Source organism: Panulirus ornatus, chromosome 18, assembly GCF_036320965.1.
Source record: "Panulirus ornatus isolate Po-2019 chromosome 18, ASM3632096v1, whole genome shotgun sequence".
In the NCBI taxonomy this organism is placed as follows: Eukaryota; Metazoa; Arthropoda; class Malacostraca; order Decapoda; family Palinuridae; genus Panulirus; species Panulirus ornatus.
In genome coordinates, this window is record NC_092241.1 from 49,281,322 (window position 1) to 49,303,376 (window position 22,055).

Here is a 22,055-nt window from a genome sequence, read left to right on the forward strand (position 1 = left end):
GTATTTCTATATCGTCTGAGTGTACTAGTAGGTAAAGAAATTGTGAGACTGCCTCTGATTTCTTCTGACAGACACACCAGTTATAGTGCAGTTACACAATACTAGTGTTGTGCTAATTGATAAAAGATATACTCACATGCAAGATGGATAGTATTTTCTTAATGTTTTCTTTGCATTATCTTGCTCGTGAATGGTTGAAGATGAGAATTCAAACTTGATTTTTTAAAGAATATTTGCTTAGAATGATCATGTAAAAAAGGCCAACCGGCAGCTCTCGCCGGTGTTATCAAACTTGACGTAGTCCGTTTTTAGTGTGCATATATCTCCTTTTGAATACAGGGAGTTAATGTGATTTACGGTCAATGAATTACAGATGAAAATTTAATACGTCCAATGTAGGTGGATTGTAGATGAAAGGTTGTGTTAGTAACAATCAATTTATACCGTAGTTTGATGACGTCAAGGACACCTAGCGGCAATAAAGAGAGTTACGCGAAGACCATAACAGTGAAGATAAAAGTGGGAATTACTCGACGTTCGCTGTCTAACTTCTAAGTTGCGTAGTTGTCTTAAATAACTGAAGGTAAGGAATGCTTTATCGCTGTATGGCTGAGAAGTATGTAGCAATTGGTTTGACTTTATATTCATTTTTATCCTGATTATTCGAGTAATGCTCAAAGTAACTAAATATCAAACATCTTATTTCGAGAAGTTTACTTTCGTAATTTCTTTCTTGCGTGTAGTTATGAATTGATAGTGATAACGAAACGGCTTGAGCGTACAACCCTTGTTATCTATCAGCAGCTGTTAATATGATGGTTGACTTGTGATGGACGTGTATATATGACTTGGCATGAATGGCATAAAATCCGGAGGAGCCACTTGTATGTATCTACCTACACCTCAAGACTAGTTTTGGGCATAGAGTGAGGTGACTCATCAGGTAATCCTTGCATCGATAATTTTAGGAGAAACCACACGAAAATTCGAAGGAAACAGTTCAATTCATTTTTTTAAGTGCGGAGGTGACGTATTTAAAATAACAGCTACAATTAATCGTAAGTGTTCCTATAAAGTGGGCAGGGCTTGTAAGCAGAGGGACATAGTCGGGGGGAAAAGATATATAAAATGAATGTATACTACTAGCCTGAGTTAGGCTAATGTAGGAATGTTATAACCAAGCCTAACGTAAGGCTAATGGAGGAACAGTTTAACAAACAAACTTTAAGTAATGAACTCAGCCTAACCTGTTTTAGTTAACCCAGTGTTGTAATTCACCCTAACCTAGAAGGATAGCCTAATCTATTGATGATAATTAGCCTGACTTAGTCATGTAACTCAACTTAACCTATTGAAGATATGCAATTCAGCCTAATCTAGTACATAGTCTAGCATAGTTATGTTACTTAGTGTAACCAAGTTATTGAGGATACACTGAATGTTATGTTGCTCGGTCTGACCTAGTTGTGTAACTCAGCCTAACCCAGGAATTAACTTAGCTTAACCTGGAAATGTAACTCAACCTGACCCATAGCTTGATCTGGAAATGTAACTCAACCTAACCTAGTGATGTTACAAATAATGTAACAACCAAACCTAATGATGTTCTTCAGCCTAACTTAGTAATGTAACTCATCCAAGCCTAGAAAGTAATTTAACTTTGCTGAACCTAATTTTAATCATACCTAAACCCAGTGATTTTACTCAGTCATATAACTCAGCCTAACCTAGTAATGTTGCTCATTCTGACCAAGTAATGTTATCCAGCCTACCTAGTAATGTAACTCAGCCCAACTTAGTTAAGATAACTCTACCAAACCTATCAGAGTAATACAGCCTAACCAGCCAAATTAGATTTCCGTTTTGTACATCCATCTGTTTGGAAGTTGAAATTAAGTTTTTCTGATGGTTTTTGATGTGTTTTGTACAATTCTGACCTTTATTTCTACTGCAGATCACTACATTTTTATATCCAATTTAATCCAGTAGCAATGGGTGGCCCACATTGGGAACCAGGGGCTGTGTGGTGGGGGGAAGTTACAGAATGTAGTGATTTGTGATAGGAATGAAGGTCAGAATCATCTAATAGATATTAGAAGCCATTGTAGAAAACAGATTCAACCAAACTTAACCGAACCAAGGTCTAACATGGTAAAATTTCGGCCTCGATGATTTTGTAACAAAAGTACCATAATATCCTACAGAAGTAATCATTTATGGGAGAATTGGTACAGAAGAAAAGTATCTTAAAGTTGACAAAACTACTATTTCTAGGACATAAAATCCCAAAATTTGCTAGATGTTCAAAATGGTAATGATATCCTCAGCCTTAGTTATGTGCTGCTGCTTAACTTGATAATGTAACTTATCCTATCGAAACCTAATCCAGTGTGACAAGACTTATTCAAATGTGTAAATTTTGAGATTATCTCTGCTTTCTTATTATCTCTGGGTAGTGAGTGATTTTATTCTGTAATTGTAGGGCAGAGTTTGGACCAGTTGTTATTCCTGGATGTTCAGTAAAGCAGTAATAGTAGAACAGAGAAATTGTGGGTGTTGATAGAAGTTAAAGTAGGTAGTACACTTGTAAGAAGTTAACAGGACTCAGGAAAACCATACCTTATGTTCATAACAGTCAAGGTTGATCCTACTTTTTAATATCCCAGTATGACAGAATTCTGAAATATACCAAAATATTTCAGAAATATCACTTTGTGCATTTCAAATTGCCTAACTTATGTTCATACAAGCAGGTAGAAAAAAATTTGGTATGATGATCTTTTTAAGCTGCTCCAGGACATTATGATGAATCTCCTGTAACTTCATCAGTTTGTTTATCAGTTTGTGTAGACTTCAGTCTTTCTCATGACAGTAATGAAATCAGTAGCATTATTGCTTCATTTGGATTCCTTTACATGAGCCTTTGGTTTTAGGACTTTACTATTTACCTTAGGAATAATTTATCTCTACGTCAGCCATAATGGGAGCTGGGTCCCTTAATAGATTTTGGTGCAATTAGCTCCAAAATTATTCTTATCTTTGGGATTGGAAGGAAGAGTTAGTGAAATTGGTATGATGTACGGACAGGATTACCTAATTTTATCTTGATGGTCTGAAAATAGTTGACACTGTACCGCATAGAAGGCTGGTATAGTAGCTGGATCTTCAGGCAGATGTTTAGATTCAGGAATAATCCTTTTTTAGTACAATCCTGCAAAATTTTCTCCATAAGAGCATCATTATTTTTGTCCAGTAAAAACTTGGAAGAGATTGTCTTGAACTCTCAAAAGATTGCTTAACTCATTGGTCATTTCATGCAGGCTTCTTTAGAATCATTTAAACCCTTATTAATAAGGATGTCTACAGGTGAATCAAGAAATTTATTTTTTATTTCATTACTTCCATTAGGAGAGGTGGTAGCATGATTAGTTTGTGGTGGGGCTCAAAAATCCCTGGTCAGAGGTTTGAGGCTTTGACAAATGGGATCTGCTTTTCACATCATAGGCTATGTCATAGGTGGAGTGTACCCAGGCTTTTCAGAAGACCTTGTTGAATGAGATTAGGAACAGAGGTGTTTGGCATACAACAAATATTTTGATTTAATGATACCTCTGGTTCTGTCTGACTTTCACTTAATGGAATTGGTTAGACCACTTTAAGGAAAGGATGGTCTGTAGTGGAAGACAAATCATTAAATTATTCTGCATTTGTTCCCTTAAGTTTTTATGTAAGTCCCACTTCCTTCATGTGGATGTGCTCCCAGTTACTCATGAGGCTGTCTAGAAATGTAGATATGGGTTTTGAAGATTGAAAAAATAATTCTTTACCATCGGCACATCCCAGTTAGCGTTCTTAAAGTGTCCCTTCCCATCCTTACCATCTTTCCTTTTTAAAAAGTCACTTCTTGATTCTTAACAGTAGCAGATCAGAGGCAGATTCCAGTGACCTGTGAATGAATGAATGATGATAGGTAGGTAGGTGTGCCCCTGTTTCACCTCTGTGGTACAGGTACACCACTGATTTTCCAGCACTCTTGGTTCCAAGCCTTCCCGAATTTACCATTTTGCTGGACCAGCCATGGTCACGTAATAGTAATTCATCAACACACCTCGCACCCACTAATTATACATCACCCTTGTGTCTAAAGTATAGCATAGACTGCTAGAAATTTAAATTAAATATTAAATTTGAATTAGACAGATAAATGAAATACATCATACACCTGCTCAGGACTGAGGTACTCATCTGCTACAAGTTTCACAAATTCGTCCACATACTCAGCAGCTCCTTCGTGGTTTGCAGACCGCTTTTCTCTGCACACTTTATTCATGGAAATTCCATGATGCTTCTTGAATCTTTGAATCCATCCTTCAATATAGTCACGCTCATGTAATTTAAGTTCTTTATGATACAACTTAGCTACCTGACACGTCCACTCCATCCCTCTGACGTTGTCAAAACCATTCCATCTAATCATATTTTGCTTCTTGGAATTGCTCTCTGCATAGAATTTCAGTATTTCCTCCCTTTGCTTCTTTATATCATAAACAGTTGATGAACCAATACTGTAGATGTCACACAGCTTACGCACCGAAACACCACGGTCTATTTTGTTCAACAGTTCTACTTTATCTTGGATCGATATGGACTGGTGTTTATGTTTGACACCACGACTGACATTCCCATATGTCGTAGAAGCTGTAGCTAGGGTTAAGTTTCAGCAAAATAAGCTAAGAATCTCAGAATTGTGGTATCACCACCAACAAGTGCTGTGTAAAGAATGTAAATAAGCACACCTTACACACAATGCCATCTGTGGCTGCCTAGTAGACTAGTCTGGTGGCCTGCGGTAATTTCAAGTTCCCTCATGTAATTTTGTCCAGACTAAAGGAGGTGCCAAACCATCAGTTGCCAGAAAATCGGTTGTGTACCTGTATAACGTCATGAGCCAAGGCAGGTTACTGTATGGTCATTATGTCCCTTTAAAAAAGTATCTGCTGGCCTCTTATGTTTTATGATGGTTGAGGGGGATGAATCCATATGGATGCACCTCATATTTAGTAGTGGAGGTAAACCATGTTTAACCCTTACCCAGAAAGTGTTCTCTCAGGTGCACATAAAGCTCTGTCAACAATATAGATGGTAAGGTTATTTAATGTATGTGTATGATTCATGGTGAGGTGCCTGAGGATTGGCAGAATGCTTGCATAGTGCCATTGTACAAAGGCAAAGGGGATAAGAGTGAGTGCTCAAATTACAGAGGTATAAGTTTGTTGAGTATTCCTGCTAAATTATATGGGAGGGTATTGATTGAGAGGGTGAAGGCATGTACAGAGCATCAGATTGGGGAAGAGCAGTGTGGTTTCAGAAGTGGTAGAGGATGTGTGGATCAGGTGTTTGTATTGAAGAATGTATGTGAGAAATACTTAGAAAAGCAAATGGATTTATATGTAGCATTTATGGATCTGGAGAAGGCATATGATAGAGTTGATAGAGATGCTCTGTGGAGGGTACTAAGAATATATGGTGTGGGAGGCAAGTTGTTAGAAGCAGTGAAAAGTTTTTATAGAGGATGTAAGGCATGTGTACGTGTAGGAAGAGAGGAAAGTGATTGGTTCTCAGTGAATGTAGGTTTGCGGCAGGGGTGTGTGATGTCTCCATGGTTGTTTAATTTGTTTATGGATGGGGTTGTTAGGGAGGTGAATGGAAGAGTTTTGGAAAGAGGGGCAAGTATGCAGTCTGTTGTGGATGAGAGAGCTTGGGAAGCGAGTCAGTTGTTGTTCGCAGATGATACAGCGCTGGTGGCTGATTCGTGTGAGAAAACTGCAGAAGCTGGTGACTGAGTTTGGTAAAGTGTGTGAAAGAAGAAAGTTAAGAGTAAATGTGAATAAGAGCAAGGTTATTAGGTACAGTAGGGTTGAGGGTCAAGTCAATTGGGAGGTGAGTTTGATTGGAGAAAAACTGGAGGAAGTAAAGTGTTTTAGATATCTGGGAGTGGATCTGGCAGCGGATGGAACCATGGAAGCGGAAGTGGATCATAGAGTGGGGGAGGGGGCGAAAATCCTGGGAGCCTTGAAGAATGTTTGGAAGTCGAGAACATTATCTCGGAAAGCAAAAATGGGTATGTTTGAAGGAATAGTGGTTCCAACAATGTTGTATGGTTGCGAGGCGTGGGCTATGGATAGAGTTGTGCGCAGGAGGGTGGATGTGCTGGAAATGAGGTGTTTGAGGACAATATGTGGTGTGAGGTGGTTTGATCGAGTAAGTAACGTAAGGGTAAGAGATGTGTGGAAATAAAATGAGCGTGGTTGAGAGAGCCGAAGAGGGTGTTTTGAAATGGTTTGGTCACATGGAGAGAATGAGTGAGGAAAGATTGACCAAGAGGATATATGTGCCGGAGGTGGAGGGAACGAGGAGAAGTGGGAGACCAAAATGGAGGTGGAAAGATGGAGTGAAAAAGATTTTGTGTGATCGGGGCCTGAATATGCAGGAGGGTGAAAGGTGGGTAAGGAATGGAGTGAATTGGATCGATGTGGTATACCGGGGTCGACGTGCTGTCAGTGGATTGAATCAGGGCATGTGAAGCGTCTGGGGTAAACCATGGAAAGTTGTGTGGGGCCTGGATGTGGAAAGAGAGCTGTGGTTTCGGGTATTATTACATGACTGCTAGAGACTGAGTATGAAGGAATGTGACCTTTGTTGTCTTTCCCTACCGCTACCTCGCACACATGAGGGGGGAGGGGGATTTTATTCCATGTGTGGCGGGGTGGCGATGGGAATGAATAAAGGCAGACTATGAATTATGTAAATGTGTATATATGTATATGTCTGTGTGTGTATATATATATGTGTACATTGAGATGTATAGGTATGTATATTTGTGTGGGTGGACATGTATGTATATACATGGGTATGGGGGTGGGTTGGGCCATTTTCTTTTGTCTGTTTCCTTGCGCTACCTCGCAAACGCGGAAGACTGCGACAAAGCAAAATAGAAAATAAAATATTCAAAATCTACATTCCTTGCTCTTCTTTTTACATAATATATGAATCACTTTCCTGTTAATTGATGGTGAGGAATTTACCTTAAAGCACAAGTTACACACATTCAAGCACAGACATTAAAGCTTTTCAAAGAAGTTTTACAGGTTTTTATCTGAGAAGTAATGCCAATTTTCAAAAAACCGCTTTAGGAGTATGCTCATTTTGGAATTGTGAAAATATGATGTGTGGATGTATTGTTATAGACATTATTTGTACTGATACTTGGTACTGTAACAAAAATTATCACAACAGCAAGAATTTATTTGATTCTGATCAACTTTAACAGGTATAAGTATACCCTGATTTGTAAGGCTGCCCACCTTATGTGTCATTGATGGAATGCAGTGGACCAGACACCAAGTGTCAGAAACTTATCCCACAGTTCCTAAGTGAGTTAGATTATGTTTGATTAGCACGTGTGACACCTTAGTTGATTGTTAGCTTTTTATTTTTTGATTGGTTACGTAAAAATTAATAAAATGCAGGCATGCAATACGTTTCTCGCACACTGCACTGTTCTGTCCGTTCAAGGATGTTGATTTTTGGTTAAGGTGGCATCCACATTTGACCTTGATACAATTCAGTACTTAGGATACTGTTTACAGAGTGTAATTTTGAGACAGAAAAGCGAGTTTTTGAAGATAAGCTCTGATAAAGTAATTTAAGCAGAGTAACATGAAAGACTGAGAGGATTTTTTTGAGACTCACACCATATCACAGTTCTTGTGGGGATGAGGTTCGGAGAGAAGTGGAAGTTTGGTGTAAGGAAGAATTGAGAGGTAAAAGTGTCAGCAAGTAAGAGGATCAATCAGAAAGAATGATAGGATGAATATGAGAGTGACCAAAAGTTTAGATAGAAGTACAGTAAATGTAGGGGTGCTGTCATGTGTGAATGAGGGGTTTTAAATGTTAATAGAAAGACTGTGTATGTGTGTTTATGTATATATGTATGTGTGTATATGAATGGATGGATTGTTCTTCATCTGTTTCCTGGCACTACCTTGCTGATGTACAAAACTGTGATCAAGTATGATTAATAAAGACAGTTAAGTATACCAGGAAAAGTGTTTTCAAGAGTGTTGATTGATAGATTGATGGAGGTCACTTAACTGGGAATGAATTAGAAGCAAGGAAATTTTAGGGAAGGTAGGGGTTGTGTGGATCATATTGTTGCTGTGAAAATGACTGTGGAAAAGATTCGAGAGAAAGGTAAGTAGTATACAGCTTTTATGGATCTAGAGAAAGTGTACGACAAAGTCGAATGGAATGCTTTATGGAGTATGGTAAGGATGTATGGGGTAGAAGGGACAATTGTTGGATGGTATGAGAGCCCTCAATAGAGTAGCAAATGTTGCATGAGAATGGATTGAGATTTGAGTGAAAGTTTTGGTTTAAATGTGGGTGTGAGGCAGAGGTGTGTGATGTCATAGTGGGTCTTTAACATATATATGGATAGAATGATGAGAGGTGAAAGCAAAATTTAAGAAAGGGGTTGCAGAGATGGAGTGTGGCAGTGAGGTATGGTGGCTAGTAACAAGCCTGTTTGGAGATGATACTGCATTGTTTGCTGAGAGTGAAGAGGAGTTTCAGGAGGTTGTAAGTGTCTTTTATGATGTGTGTAAACATAGGCGAATAAAGGCAAATGTGAATAAGAGTAAAGTAATGATGTTTTAAAGGAAACAGAGTGAAAGTGTAGATTTTATGAAATGCAATAGAGTGAAAGAAGAAAGTGTACTGAACTGTGTTGTAGATATGGGAGGAGAAAGACTGGAAGAGGTGAGAGAATTTACATATTCAGGAGCTATCTTGGGTAAGATTGTTTATAAGAAAGGAAAGATATAGGATAGAATAGTACAAGGTAGAATAGTCATTTAGTCCCTTAATAGAATTATGAAGGGTAGGGGTGTAAGCATGGAAGTGAAGAAAAGGTTAAGGGACCAACCCTGACCTATGCAGCCAAAACATGGACTTGGATTAAGTCACAAAGGTCAAGAATCCAGGCTGTAGAAATGAGCTGTTTGAGAGGTGCATGTGGTGTTATCAGATGGAATGAAGGAATAAATCAGGGAGTGTATGAGAGATTTGTTTTGGCAGGGAATGCAAAGGGAATGAATTGTTGAGTGGTAGAATGGGTGAAATGTAATACTTGTAATTTTTTTTTTCTAAAGGCTTCATTTGCGGATAGAAGTCCGCCTTAAGGCCCTCCCTTAATTGAAATATAGAGAATTATGAAATGGAAAAAAAAAAAGAGACAAGGGAAAGTATTTACAAATTTTGGAGGAGCTGAAAAACCTGTCTTTTGAAAAGTGCCAGGTCATACTTATTGGGGAAAACATGAGAAGGTAGAGTTCCAAAGCTTCGACATGTAGGGAAAGAAGCGGGTATCAAAACGGCCTACCCTTGAGTTGCCAAGTGCCACACAATAATCATGTGATGCAGCAGCTTGCTGAGTATTGTGTGCTTTAGTTGGTAGTGAGTGCACACAAGCAGCCAGCTCCCTGGAGCAAAACTCAACAAAGTAATAACCATAGAAGAGGGGAAGTTAACCAACATTGCAGCATAGGGCAAGGGGGTCAAGTTTGGAAGTTATCCTGTGACAGTTTATAAGTTGGATCACTTTCTACTCAACTCTGTCAAGTAAGGATGCAGAGCTAAAACCACCCAGGGATGAGAGCAGTACTTCATACAAGGATGAATCAATCCCCTGTATAAACGGAGCAGCTGTTCAGAAAAGAGGTTTCAGCATCTAAACAGGACACCCAGTTTCTAAGAGGCAGACTTAGTTATTCCTGTAATGTGGAGTTTCCAAGAAAGAATGGATGTCACAATAATACCAAGTATATTCATTGAATCAAGAGATGGAATTACAGAACCATCAAAGGAGAGATGAGAATTGTGAGGAGTTAGAGAGAGAGAGAGAGAGAGAGAGAGAGAGATGGGTAGAAACTGTGTTTGGGAGGCATTAAACTTAAAGATTTTGTGTACCCCACTGAGATATCCTGTCTAAATTTATTGAGGCACCTGTGTCAAGACAAGATGCAGATCGGGTGAGAGAAGAGAGGGCAGATTTGAAGGATGTGAATGAATGCAGTGTTTTGTCAGCATATGAGTGCATTTGATTATTTGTGGAGGAATGGAAATTGTTGAAAAAAAAGAGAAAGTGTAGGGGACAGAACAAACCCTTGAGGGACACTGCTGTTTATTATGATAAGGGGGAGGGAAGCTAAAAGAGGGGCGCCTTAGATATGTCAAGGGCAACTACACATGACTCCTAAAATCTTTTAGGGATGATGACCAGACATTAGTAAGATAGAAAAGAATATCACCAGTGTATCTCACTAGTGATCAGAGAGAAGACTGATTTTGAAGGTGTTTAAGGATATGGGATTTGAGGAGGGATTCAAAGACTTTGGAAATGGTATATGTCAAAGCAATAGGACAGTAGTTAGATGAGTCAAAATGGTCACCATTCTTTGGGATGAGATGTATCAATGCATACTTCCAAGAAGGAAAAGTTATTGTTTTAAACAGGAACGGAACATATAAGCAAGCACAGGTGTAGGTTTAGGGACACACTTTCAATATAGGAGTATAGATGCCTTCAGGATTATAGGCCTTTCTTGTGTCCAGACAGAGAAGCACTTTTCATACTGTCCAAAAAGAGATCATAGGAAGGGGCATAGGATTAGTGAGAAGAGTATCAGGGGGTGAAGGAATGTTCTAGTCATCCAAGGTGGAGTTAGAGGAGAAATGGGAGCAAAATAGAGTTGCTTTGTCCATGGGAGAGGCAGCTATAGCACTGTCAGAATGACATAGTCGTTAGAGATGCTCTTCGCTAAAGACCAGAAAGACCCATCAGAGGATGACGGGGAAAGGTTATCGCACTTCCTTTGAATTACAGACAGCAATAAAAAGTTGAATGGGAGTCAGAGGAGGGAGAGTGTTTCTAAGCCCAATATGCCTGACCCCTTGCCTGAATGACCTTAAAACAGGAATGATTGAACCATGGATTGGATGAAGAGGTCGTCCTGGAGGAAGAGGGTTTAAATGTTTCCATTCCCACAAGAACCTCTGCCATGGTTTGGCAGAGACAGAGACATCACATAAGAGACAGTGATATACCTAAGGAAAGTCAGAAAAGAAGTTACATAAGTTATTCCAGTTAGCTTTGTTGAGATGCCAGTATTTACGTTTAGAAAGGGGGTTAGATCAATACATTTATGAAAGTGTGATGAGATGAACCAATTAGGGGCAAGATTGTGTATTTACTGCAGGATGGACTACAGGTGAAAAACAAATTCAAAATATTAGGAGAGTGGTTGCAGTGGTCAGGAATATGGTTAGGGTGGGAGATAATTTGCTCTAAATCATTAAGAATGGAGAATGTGAGGGCTTCAATCCCTCCACCATCCATATGGGAGGACCTCAGCTATTTCCTATGATGAACGTTGAAATCCTGAAGGCAGAGAATCTTGGCTTGCAGGTGAGAGGATGTCACAGTCTTATGGTATGAGTTTAGATAATTGAAACAGTAAAAGTGTGGTTGTAGTGAGACAGACTTTGATCCACATAACATCAAAGTTTGGAGACTCAAGGTCCTTAAGGCATGCAACTGGTATGTTGATGTTGGAATAAATGCAAATACCACCTTTGAACCAGAATCGTGAGTAGAGGTTATAGTTATATATGAAATAGGATCTAGTGAGAACATTACTAGACAACTGTGTCTCAGAGAGAAGTAAGATATTAGGAGAGGTTCTAGACAGGTGGTGTTCAATTGAGGGGAGACTGTGGATGTTGATATAGTGAACATAAAAAGAGGAGGGTCTAAAGTGAGAGGGAAAGGTCGTGGGAGAGGCTGGTACTATTAATGCCAGAGCGCTCCCTCTCATTGGCAGTAGTTTCAGGCAGAAACCTGGAGATTCTTAGCACCCCTTGATGCCGGTAGTACCACCCAGGACAGCTGTTGTCAACAACTTACATCTTAATGAGTTGCTCCAGGGGTAGAGGACAGGATAATCCATAAGTTAGCTGGGCTATTGGGAGGGGCTAATACACTACCACCTGAGCCTTCCCTCTCTCTAGTGGCAAAGTCACACAATAATGTGTTGTCACTGGAGTATGCCTTAAATTTGCAGGGGTCATGGAAGGTTTGGGCATATGAAGAGGGTGAAGACTGGAAGGTTACAAGGAGAAGTACGGTATACAATTAGAGGGGTTGGTGTGAGAGGAGTACCACCTTTGACATGGGGAAGTAAAGGGGAACAGTACTAGAGGGAGAGAAATGGTGGAAGAATGCAAGGAATAGTGTATGTGAGGGAGGCATGAAAGGACAGGGATAAGTGAAGACTTACTGTAGCTGCCCCTTTGATGGGAGTTCCCATTGGCAACAGTTGTCAGAGATATAGAGTGATAGAGATGGAAATGGAAGTCTTATCTAGCACTAGAATGCTCAACCACCTTCAGGTCAAAGCATTCATTGTATAATTGGTGAATGATACCACATATATTTTTCTTTTATTTCGACACAGTTCTCTTTAGGAAATTCTTAACTGATGCATGAATTGATACCTATCCAAGTATTCAGAAATAAATGGGAGAAAATTATTTGATGAAAGAGATGGAAGCCTTACCCAGCACCTGCACATGAATGCTCATAATCTTTAGTTCAAAACTTGAAAATTATAATAGGTAAATCATGTGGTAAGTTGTGTTTTTCATATATTTTCTGTTCACAGTTTTCTTCTGTAGTATATAATGTATGAAATGATAGTTATCAACATGTTCAGAATTGTATGGGATAAAATAGGTGAAAGATATGAAAGTCTTAACCATTACGCAAATGCTTGCAATCTCCTTTTCTAAAAACATTCAACTTGTATTTGATGAATGATATGGTACATTGTATTTTTCATAAACATTTTTTCTACAAAATTCTTTGCAGTTGGATCTCAGCTAATGCATGATTGATAATTATATTTACATTCAGAAAAATATAGGGAAAGCTAGTTGAAACAGATGGGGGGCTTATGTAGCACCTGCACCCAAACATTTACAGTCACTTTTGCTAATAATCACCAAGTATAATCTGTGAATGATACAGTAAATTGTATTTTTTTTTTATTTATATATCATTTGTTCACAGTTCTTTGCAGTAGGTTCTTATCAAATGCATGAATTAGTAATAATGTATGTGTATTCAGAAAGATATTGGAGAGAATAGATCTGTGAGATGGTAGGAACAGTAGATAGGAGTAGTAGGCAGCAGCATTAGGTATGAGCATTAGTTAGAAGTAATAGGTTGGAACATTAAGCAGGAACAACAGGTAGACACATAAGGTGGAGGCAGTCGGTCAGAACATTAGGGAGGAGCATCAGGAAACATTGCCTCAGAGTCACCCTCTGCCAATGACCTCTAAAGGGGTGAGGCATAAAGGCTAAGAAGAGGTACTGGAGTTCTCCAGTTATATAGACTTGTGCCTTAGCCTCCCCCATGAGGGAGTTTCTGATGGGAATGGGCATCAGAGATGTAGATCTAGAGAGAAAGATTTTTTTAGATGTGGGTGAGACTGGATTATTTTGGAATAGAATCCCTTTGAGAAGACTGTACTTGGTTTCAAAGTATTTTCTGTTTTTACCAATATGATTCACTGTACAATATGTAAGTCATAGTATTTTATATTTCCTGGTATGTGTATACTGTACTATTTCACTGGCATGATATTAGATACTGTCTTATTAATAACGAAACCTAATCTCACTTAATATATTTTGTTCATGTGTTTATGAACGTAACTATCTTGTAAATCGAGAAGTTCCTGTAATGCCCCTTCCAGTATGCCAAAGGCATATTCATCTAGGTTGCCCTAATTCATATGTTTTCTAAGCATCTGTATTCCATAGACATGTTATAGAATAAAAAGAAAATTATCAGCTGTTGTCATGTAAGCCTTGTAAAAAACATTGTTAACTGACAAATTGATCAGACTGTTTTTTGAAAATCCTGTTTTTACTTTTTTTGTTTTTTTTTTCCAAAATTTGTTTGATGTACTGTATTAGAATAAATCATTGTACTTTAATTTAGGTGAAAAAGATAAGTGTGTCTATCTTTTTATCATTATTAAGTCCATTCCCAATTTTCATGGAGTGTATATGGTACATACATCCTCAGAAATCATTCATACACATCCTCTGCTCAATTATGATTTGATCATAAGAACTTGATGTACTTTAGAATAGGGATATATAAACCTTTTTGAAAATATCTGAAGTACTGTATTTCATACAGAATGCACATTTTGATAGTAGATTATTATCATTGGCTTTGTTTTAAGTTTTTGTACTTTCTCAGAGTTGAGCTGAGTAATAGTGTAGTATAAGATATAGGAACTAGAGGCCCTTGTAAGCCTATAATGCCATCTGTTTTTGAATATGCCTGTTATTGATTTTTTTTACAAGATCAATTTGCATGATTAAGAAAATGTCAAACTGTATAATTTATGGAAAAAATGGTAATTCATTAAGTAGATGACATGTAGCTACAGTTCAGATAAGAGGCAAAATTACCATATGATAGTTCTGGCTGTTTGAATGAATTTTTACTTAACTAACAGTGGCCATCTTGGATGGATAGTTGGGATGTGCATACCCACTCTTGAAAATGGAGCACTCAGGAACCATGCTTACTGGGTTTGTTTCAGATTGACCAAGTTGTTTCAGAAAAAAAAATAAGTGAATTTTGGTAGCAAAAAAACTGACAAAATTATTAGATTGAGAAAAAATCTGAAGCACATAGTCCCCACTTCATATTTCAAATAAATATCCTAGAAAATATAGCATAGCAGAATCACTAGATAAGAAATCAGTGGGATACGAAGGATTCTGTTTTTGATGTAGATATCTCAACCAATGAAGAGCCTAGAAAGACAGTACAGAGAAGGTAAACTGATAATCTAAGTATTTGCACAGAAATACAACTTAAAAGAGTACAATAGCAGAAAAACATGAAATTGCTCATATAGCAGGCAAGCCAAGGGCCCTGATAGATAACACCACCACGTATAAAATTGCTCATGTAGCAGGCAAGCCAAGGGCTCTGGTAGATAACACCACCTCATCGAGGAGTGAAACATTTTAAAAGTCTTAATTTAGCTCCAAAATGTTTCTCCTTCTTCTTCTCTTCTTTCTAGAGGCACCAGACTCACTATGCCTTTCCATACATAATACTTATAGGTAACAATGTCAGTTGCATATTTCAGACTGGCTGCCTTATTGGGTAAATTAATAATGTAATACAAAAAATCACATAGGTGTCAAAAACCACATGCAGCATTAGTGGGTGATCGTTTTTTGAGTGATCACTAAGAAAACAATCATTCTCTAGTGTGTGGTGGCATTTACCACGGTATAACAAGTATACTGTGTGCTTTCCAGAAAATATTGATAAGATGATATACTTAAAGCACACAAAAAAGTGTAGAAAAAATTGTAAAGTATATTGCAGTAGCAAATGATCACTCTAACAGCCAATTATTTGCTAGCAGGTGTCAGTATCCAATGTTGTCTGCCTCCTTGTCTTGGGAGGCCGTGATACAGACCACGCTTTTCATTACATCATTACAGAATGATAGAGTGTTTAAGTAATTGTTTTGCATTATAATGCTGTCTTATTTTATGAGTTTTCATGATCTGTGAGTAATCATATTTGCCTGTTGTAAAAGTCACACACTGGCTGAATACAGCATGAAGTGGCATGTTTATCAGGTATGATTACCTGTATGGAAACCATACGCAACAAGGCATTGCCGTAGGAACAAGCCACCTTACATGCACATTCAGCTCTGGTAGGTTGCCACATAATGTTTTCAGATTTTTTTTGTTTTATGTACTTCATTTTGTTCGTTTTCTCACTGACATCTGACAGTATTGTATATACACACTTCGATAGTACATTATGTGTGGGGGAGCTAATTGATGAAAGTAAATATAGACTGATTATTAGTCTTATTTATACACAGGTTTGATAGGTAATTTGCTTCCCTTTCCTCTTTATACATTCTTGAAAGCGTTAAGACACTGATTCTGCCAAGTTCTTAAGAATCTGTGGGTCCAAATTATGCCACTTCACGAATGGCCACCTCAAGCTAGTACCCTTCCCTGAAATTTGGTCCTTAACGATGCTCTACAAGATCTCTTAATCAGATTACTATCTGGGCTGTTTCTGGGCCAATCATTGATGAAGTGGATTCCACAGTCAGTAAGGCACTGCTTCACAGATTTTGCCGTATAGCAAGGAGCACCATCCTGTATGAACACATCCGCGTGGCACTTCTGAAAACAGTCGAGTAAATAGCCTATCAGTAGCTCGAGGTAGTTTTGCTGATTCATGGTTTGATGTCTGGGCAGTATGACAAGGTCACCAATTCCACAATAGGAAAAACCCATATACCATGAGAGAATAAGGGTGTTTAACAGTACTGAAAGTGTACTTGGGATTGAGAGGGTCACTCCCGGCTCACCGATAAACATGACAACTCTTTTCCCAGTCACAGAAAACATGGTTTCGTCGCTCCGTAGCATGTGCTATCACTTGGTCTTATCCCACTGAAGGTGTGTCTAGGCAAATGCCTAGGGTGAGGAGGGGCTTCTTTCAGGCACAATGGCAGCTGAAGTGCAGGTCGTCATGGTTGTGTCAATGAACGGTCCTTACTGACACTTCACCAATCAGTCTTGGGCTTTTTCTATTAATTTTTGTGCTAATAAACGTGGATTAGTTTCTAGCTGATGTTTCAGGATGGTTAGTGTGCATGGTGAAGTCTTCATAGCCTTCCTGGGTTTTCCCTTGCACACTGGTGTTGCCTTACCTCCACTGTTTCGAAATCTTTATGTCCATACCAGAATTGATCGGACACTAGCACCAACAATTCTCGATATTTCCCTTACTAGCTTCTATGCTTTGTACAGACTAATAATTGAAGCTATTTGCTCTTTTGTCAAGTCTTTTTGTTTCCCCATTGTGGCTAGAGAGCAAGAAAACCTTTGGCAGTAGGGTATCAGAAGGGTGCAAACTCAGACAGCCCATCAACATTTATCAACTTCCCATTAAAGATAAAAGACAACCCGCAGTTATTTCTCTTGGCATGCTCGTAGCTCTGCTACTGTTGTCACTGTCTATTGCTTGATAACCAAAAAAACTTCAGTGATCTGGCTGAGGGATAGTGAGCCGGAATTGATGATAGGATTATGTGTTGGCACACTCGCGCATAATACTATGTCGAGGTGTGTATATCATGATGGATTTGACCTATACTGGAAAATGATGGCTTTGGTGAGCAGTCACTTGCCAGAACAAATATCCCACTTTTGCTGTGCTTTATTTTTTTAGATTTTATATGATTTTTCTCCATGTCTACATCATTTGTTTTTTCATGAACACCAGATAATTGAATAACGACACGAGTCACCAGATAACAGAGACCAGGTGTAACCTATGTCACATAACTGAATTTTCTTTTTAGTTTTTTAGATTTAACAAATTTTGATAGAAAAGTGAAAAGTCAAATGGTAGATTTTTTCCAGTGGCCATTTTAGTTGGTGATCAATCACTATACAGAGTTTTGAAAAGTGATCATCTAAGACCCATCTCTGGCAGGACTGGTCAGAAATGGCTCTGTGGTTTCAAAGATTGAAATATGAATAGTTGATAGATAGACGATGTAAGGACATACATTGGATGCCATTAGGTAGTAGTTGGTATGCAGGCAACAACTAAGAAGTTATATTACCAGTACTACGTGCCTGGGTATTGGGAAGATTAGTGACAGCTGCTTAGTGAGCTAGCACTTCGGTGGTTATCAAGTTGCGCTCCTCTGACCCAGGTAGTCTACTTTTCTCTCTGCTTCATCCACATATGAACAACTGGCATTCTGTCTACAAACATAAAATTTTTCCTCATCGCACATAACACTTGATGACACTCAACTCACACATCTCATTCTTTGGAACTAGATTTTCCTGTGATGAAGACTATGCACTAGCCTTCCCTTTTGGTAAAATGGTAGGAGCGGTAGATAGAAGTAGCAGGTAGAAACATATAGGTAAGAGCATTAGGTAGAAGTAGTGTGTAAAAACATTTGATAGGAGCCTCTGCAAACACCACTAGAGTTGCCTCCTGCCAATGGCCTGTTAAGGGTAAGGCACCAAAGGCTATGAAATGACTGGATTTCAATAGTTATGGAGATTCTGTTGCCATGGAACAGGCGTCAGAGATATAAGTTTGTTGAGTATTCCTGGTAAATTATATGGGAGGGTATTGATTGAGAGGGTGAAGGCATGTACAGAGCATCAGATTGGGGAAGAGCAGTGCGGTTTCAGAAGTGGTAGAGGATGTGTGGATCAGGTGTTTGCTTTGAAGAATGTATGTGAGAAATACTTAGAAAAGCAAATGGATTTGTATGTAGCATTTATGGATCTGGAGAAGGCATATGATAGAGTTGATAGAGATGCTCTGTGGAAGGTATTAAGAATATATGGTGTGGGAGGCAAGTTGTTAGAAGCAGTGAAAAGTTTTTATCGAGGATGTAAGGCATGTGTACGTGTAGGAAGAGAGGAAAGTGATTGGTTCTCAGTGAATGTAGGTTTGCGGCAGGGGTGTGTGATGTCTCCATGGTTGTTTAATTTGTTTATGGATGGGGTTGTTAGGGAGGTAAATGCAAGAGTCCTGGAAAGAGGGGCAAGTATGAAGTCTGTTGGGGATGAGAGAGCCTGGGAAGTGAGTCAGTTGTTGTTCGCTGATGATACAGCGCTGGTGGCTGATTCATGTGAGAAACTGCAGAAGCTGGTGACTGAGTTTGGTAAAGTGTGTGGAAGAAGAAAGTTAAGAGTAAATGTGAATAAGAGCAAGGTTATTAGGTACAGTAGGGTTGAGGGTCAAGTCAATTGGGAGGTAAGTTTGAATGGAGAAAAACTGGAGGAAGTGAAGTGTTTTAGATATCTGGGAGTGGATCTGTCAGCGGATGGAACCATGGAAGCGGAAGTGGATCATAGGGTGGGGGAGGGGGCGAAAATTTTGGGAGCCTTGAAAAATGTGTGGAAGTCGAGAACATTATCTCGGAAAGCAAAAATGGGTATGTTTGAAGGAATAGTGGTTCCAACAATGTTGTATGGTTGCGAGGCGTGGGCTATGGATAGAGTTGTGCGCAGGAGGATGGATGTGCTGGAAATGAGATGTTTGAGGACAATGTGTGGTGTGAGGTGGTTTGATCGAGTAAGTAACGTAAGGGTAAGAGAGATGTGTGGAAATAAAAAGAGCGTGGTTGAGAGAGCAGAAGAGGGTGTTTTGAAATGGTTTGGGCACATGGAGAGAATGAGTGAGGAAAGATTGACCAAGAGGATATATGTGTCGGAGGTGGAGGGAACGAGGAGAAGAGGGAGACCAAATTGGAGGTGGAAAGATGGAGTGAAAAAGATTTTGTGTGATCGGGGCCTGAACATGCAGGAGGGTGTAAGGAGGGCAAGGAATAGAGTGAATTGGAGCGATGTGGTATACAGGGGTTGACGTGCTGTCAGTGGAGTGAATCAAGGCATGTGAGGCGTCTGGGGTGGACCATGGAAAGCTGTGTAGGTATGTATACACGTGTGTGGACATGTGTATGTACATGTGTATGGGGGGGGGGTTGGGCCATTTCTTTCGTCTGTTTCCTTGCGCTACCTCGCAGACGCGGGAGACAGCGACAAAGTATAAAAAAAAAAAAAAAAAAAAAAAAAAAAAAAAGATAGATAGACATTGTATGCCTAGAGATGGCAAAATCTCACATGGCCTTTTGCTAGATTAACTAAAAACTTTACTGGCACTGTGTTTCCTCTCTTATAAAGAAGATATCTTTTAAATACTTATGATTTCAGGTAAAAGTCCTTGTGTGATATCAACAGTATATTCCATTGATCTTAGGCCTCACAGTTTTGTGATGCATGAAATGTTGTTGTGTACAATTTAAGCTAGTTTTGATTGTAGTTCCTGTTATGAGGATGTATTTTCCAAATTATCTTAAGTTCACTGGGAACACTAATCACATTTTCTTTTTTTTTTTTTAGGATGTCTGCCCCATATCCTGTAGATCCAAAGAGTGCTGGTGTTCCCAGTAGTGGGTGGGCTATGCCAAGTGCACCAGCTCCAAACCAAGGGTATCCTGTTCAACCAGGCTATGCTGGTGGACCAGGCTACCCTACACAGCCTGCTCCAGCTTTTTCATCTGAACCACCACCTTACTCTGCCCAGCCAGGATTTGTTGGCCACCCAAATGTCTATGTAAGTACTCTTTATTAGTAGATTTGGGTGTCAAAGACTGTTTTCCTTGTAAGAAGGGTAACCACTCTAACCCCTCTAACTATTGTGCTGTTGCTTTGACATTTACCATTTCCAAAATCTTTGAATCCCTCCTCAACTCCCATATTCTTAGACATCTTGAATCTCATAGTCTTCTCTGATCACTGACAGGTATGGTCGTATCTGGTCATCATCCCAGAAAGATTCTGGGGAATCCTTTTTAGTTGCCCTTGATATATTCAAAGCTTTTGACAGTGTGTGACATTGGGGTCTCATCTTCAAGTTCCCCTCTTTTGGCGTCCCTCTCTCACTTTGCTCCCTCACATCTAGCTTCCTCTCTGGCCGATCTATATCTGTGGTTGTTGATGGTTCAGCCTCTCCATCTTTTTCTATCAGCATTGGTATCCCTTAGTGTTCTGTCCTGTCTCATACACTTTTTCTTCTTTTTATCAGGTATTTCTTTCCACAAATAACCAAATTCACTCATACACTGATGAGTTAACACTGCATTCCTCCACATCCTTCAATTCTGCTTTTCTCATTTGATCTGCATTTTGTCATGCCACAACTACCTTGATAAACTCAGACTTGGGCATTATATCTCAGTGGTGTAAATGAAATACTGATTGGCATAGTTCTCAACCTACACTCAAAATGGGAAATACTGAATGGTATAGTTCTCAACCTAGACTCAAAAATTGCTCCCCAATGGCATGTCAGATATGGAAGATTCTTAAAGAATATTACTATTGAAATCAAAAGGTTGAATAAGCATAAAAAGAGAAAATACCTTGAACATTCAAGACCAAAGACTGTTCAACACATTACATTTGTCATTGTTTGTATATCCATAATCCAACTACTCATTATCCATATTACCTGTCTCTTATTAGATAGAAAAAAGTATTCAGATTTTTTGTGTCCCTGTATAATGTGAAAGAGATAAATGCAAAATATTTTGATGAAAAGTAATGCTAACGTAATGAAATTAATGCATTGGAACCTGGTGAGGGATGGTAGAGGGATTAAGGATTGTATGGATAAAAGCTTGGGGGGCTGCTTATGATGCAAATCCGGTAATTTTTTATTACTATTAATAGAAGAAATACATATAACTGTGAAGAATATCTGGAAACAAGATAGTTAATGTAACTTGTTTAGTTCTGAGATAACCTTAAGGATAATACGTAACTTTCCCAAGTGGAGGTTGTTGGGGAAGGAAAGTGGGTGTAGGTATCTCAGTGAATGAACCTTATGGCTTACATTTAATAAAAGATGCGTACCACTATATATAGTTGCCATTTACATGTAATATATTTTTATACATATTTACATATGTTTTCTTTTATACATGTTCTTCATCTGTTCCTGGCACTTGCATAGGAAATGGCAATCAAGTAAGAAAGAAAAGAAGGATATGAAAACATGTTAAACTTTTCCTGCGTTAATGAGCTAGTGCCAAGGTCAGATGAAGAAATAGCATCATTCACTCACATCCACTCATAGGTATTGCACCAAAACTAGAGCCCACTATCCAAAATCAGTCCCCACAGAATAAGGTTATTAGGATCAGTAGGGTTGAGGGACAAGTTAATTGGGATGTAAGTTTGAATGGAGAAAAATTGGAAGTGAAATGTTTTAGATTTCTGGGAGTGGACTTAGCAGCAGATGGAACCATGAAAGTGGA

The 22,055-nt window shown here is 38.9% G+C and overlaps 1 protein-coding gene across 6 annotated transcripts in view; it reads left to right on the forward strand.

Moving 5' to 3' along the window:
* Positions 1-446: 446 nt before the first annotated feature.
* LOC139755067 (protein lifeguard 3-like) overlaps positions 447-22,055 on the forward strand; it is an 81,225-nt gene continuing 59,616 nt past the window's right edge. For 3 of the 6 annotated variants that reach the window (XM_071673130.1, XM_071673132.1, XM_071673128.1), the window contains exons 1-2: positions 447-583; positions 20,137-20,350. In XM_071673130.1, the coding sequence (XP_071529231.1) occupies positions 20,138-20,350 (213 nt within the window). In that variant the 5' untranslated portion in view covers positions 447-583; position 20,137. Of the gene's footprint in view, positions 584-7,333; positions 7,434-20,136; positions 20,351-22,055 lie in introns of those variants that run through there. The other 3 variants (XM_071673127.1, XM_071673129.1, XM_071673131.1) reach the window with 3 other exon arrangements.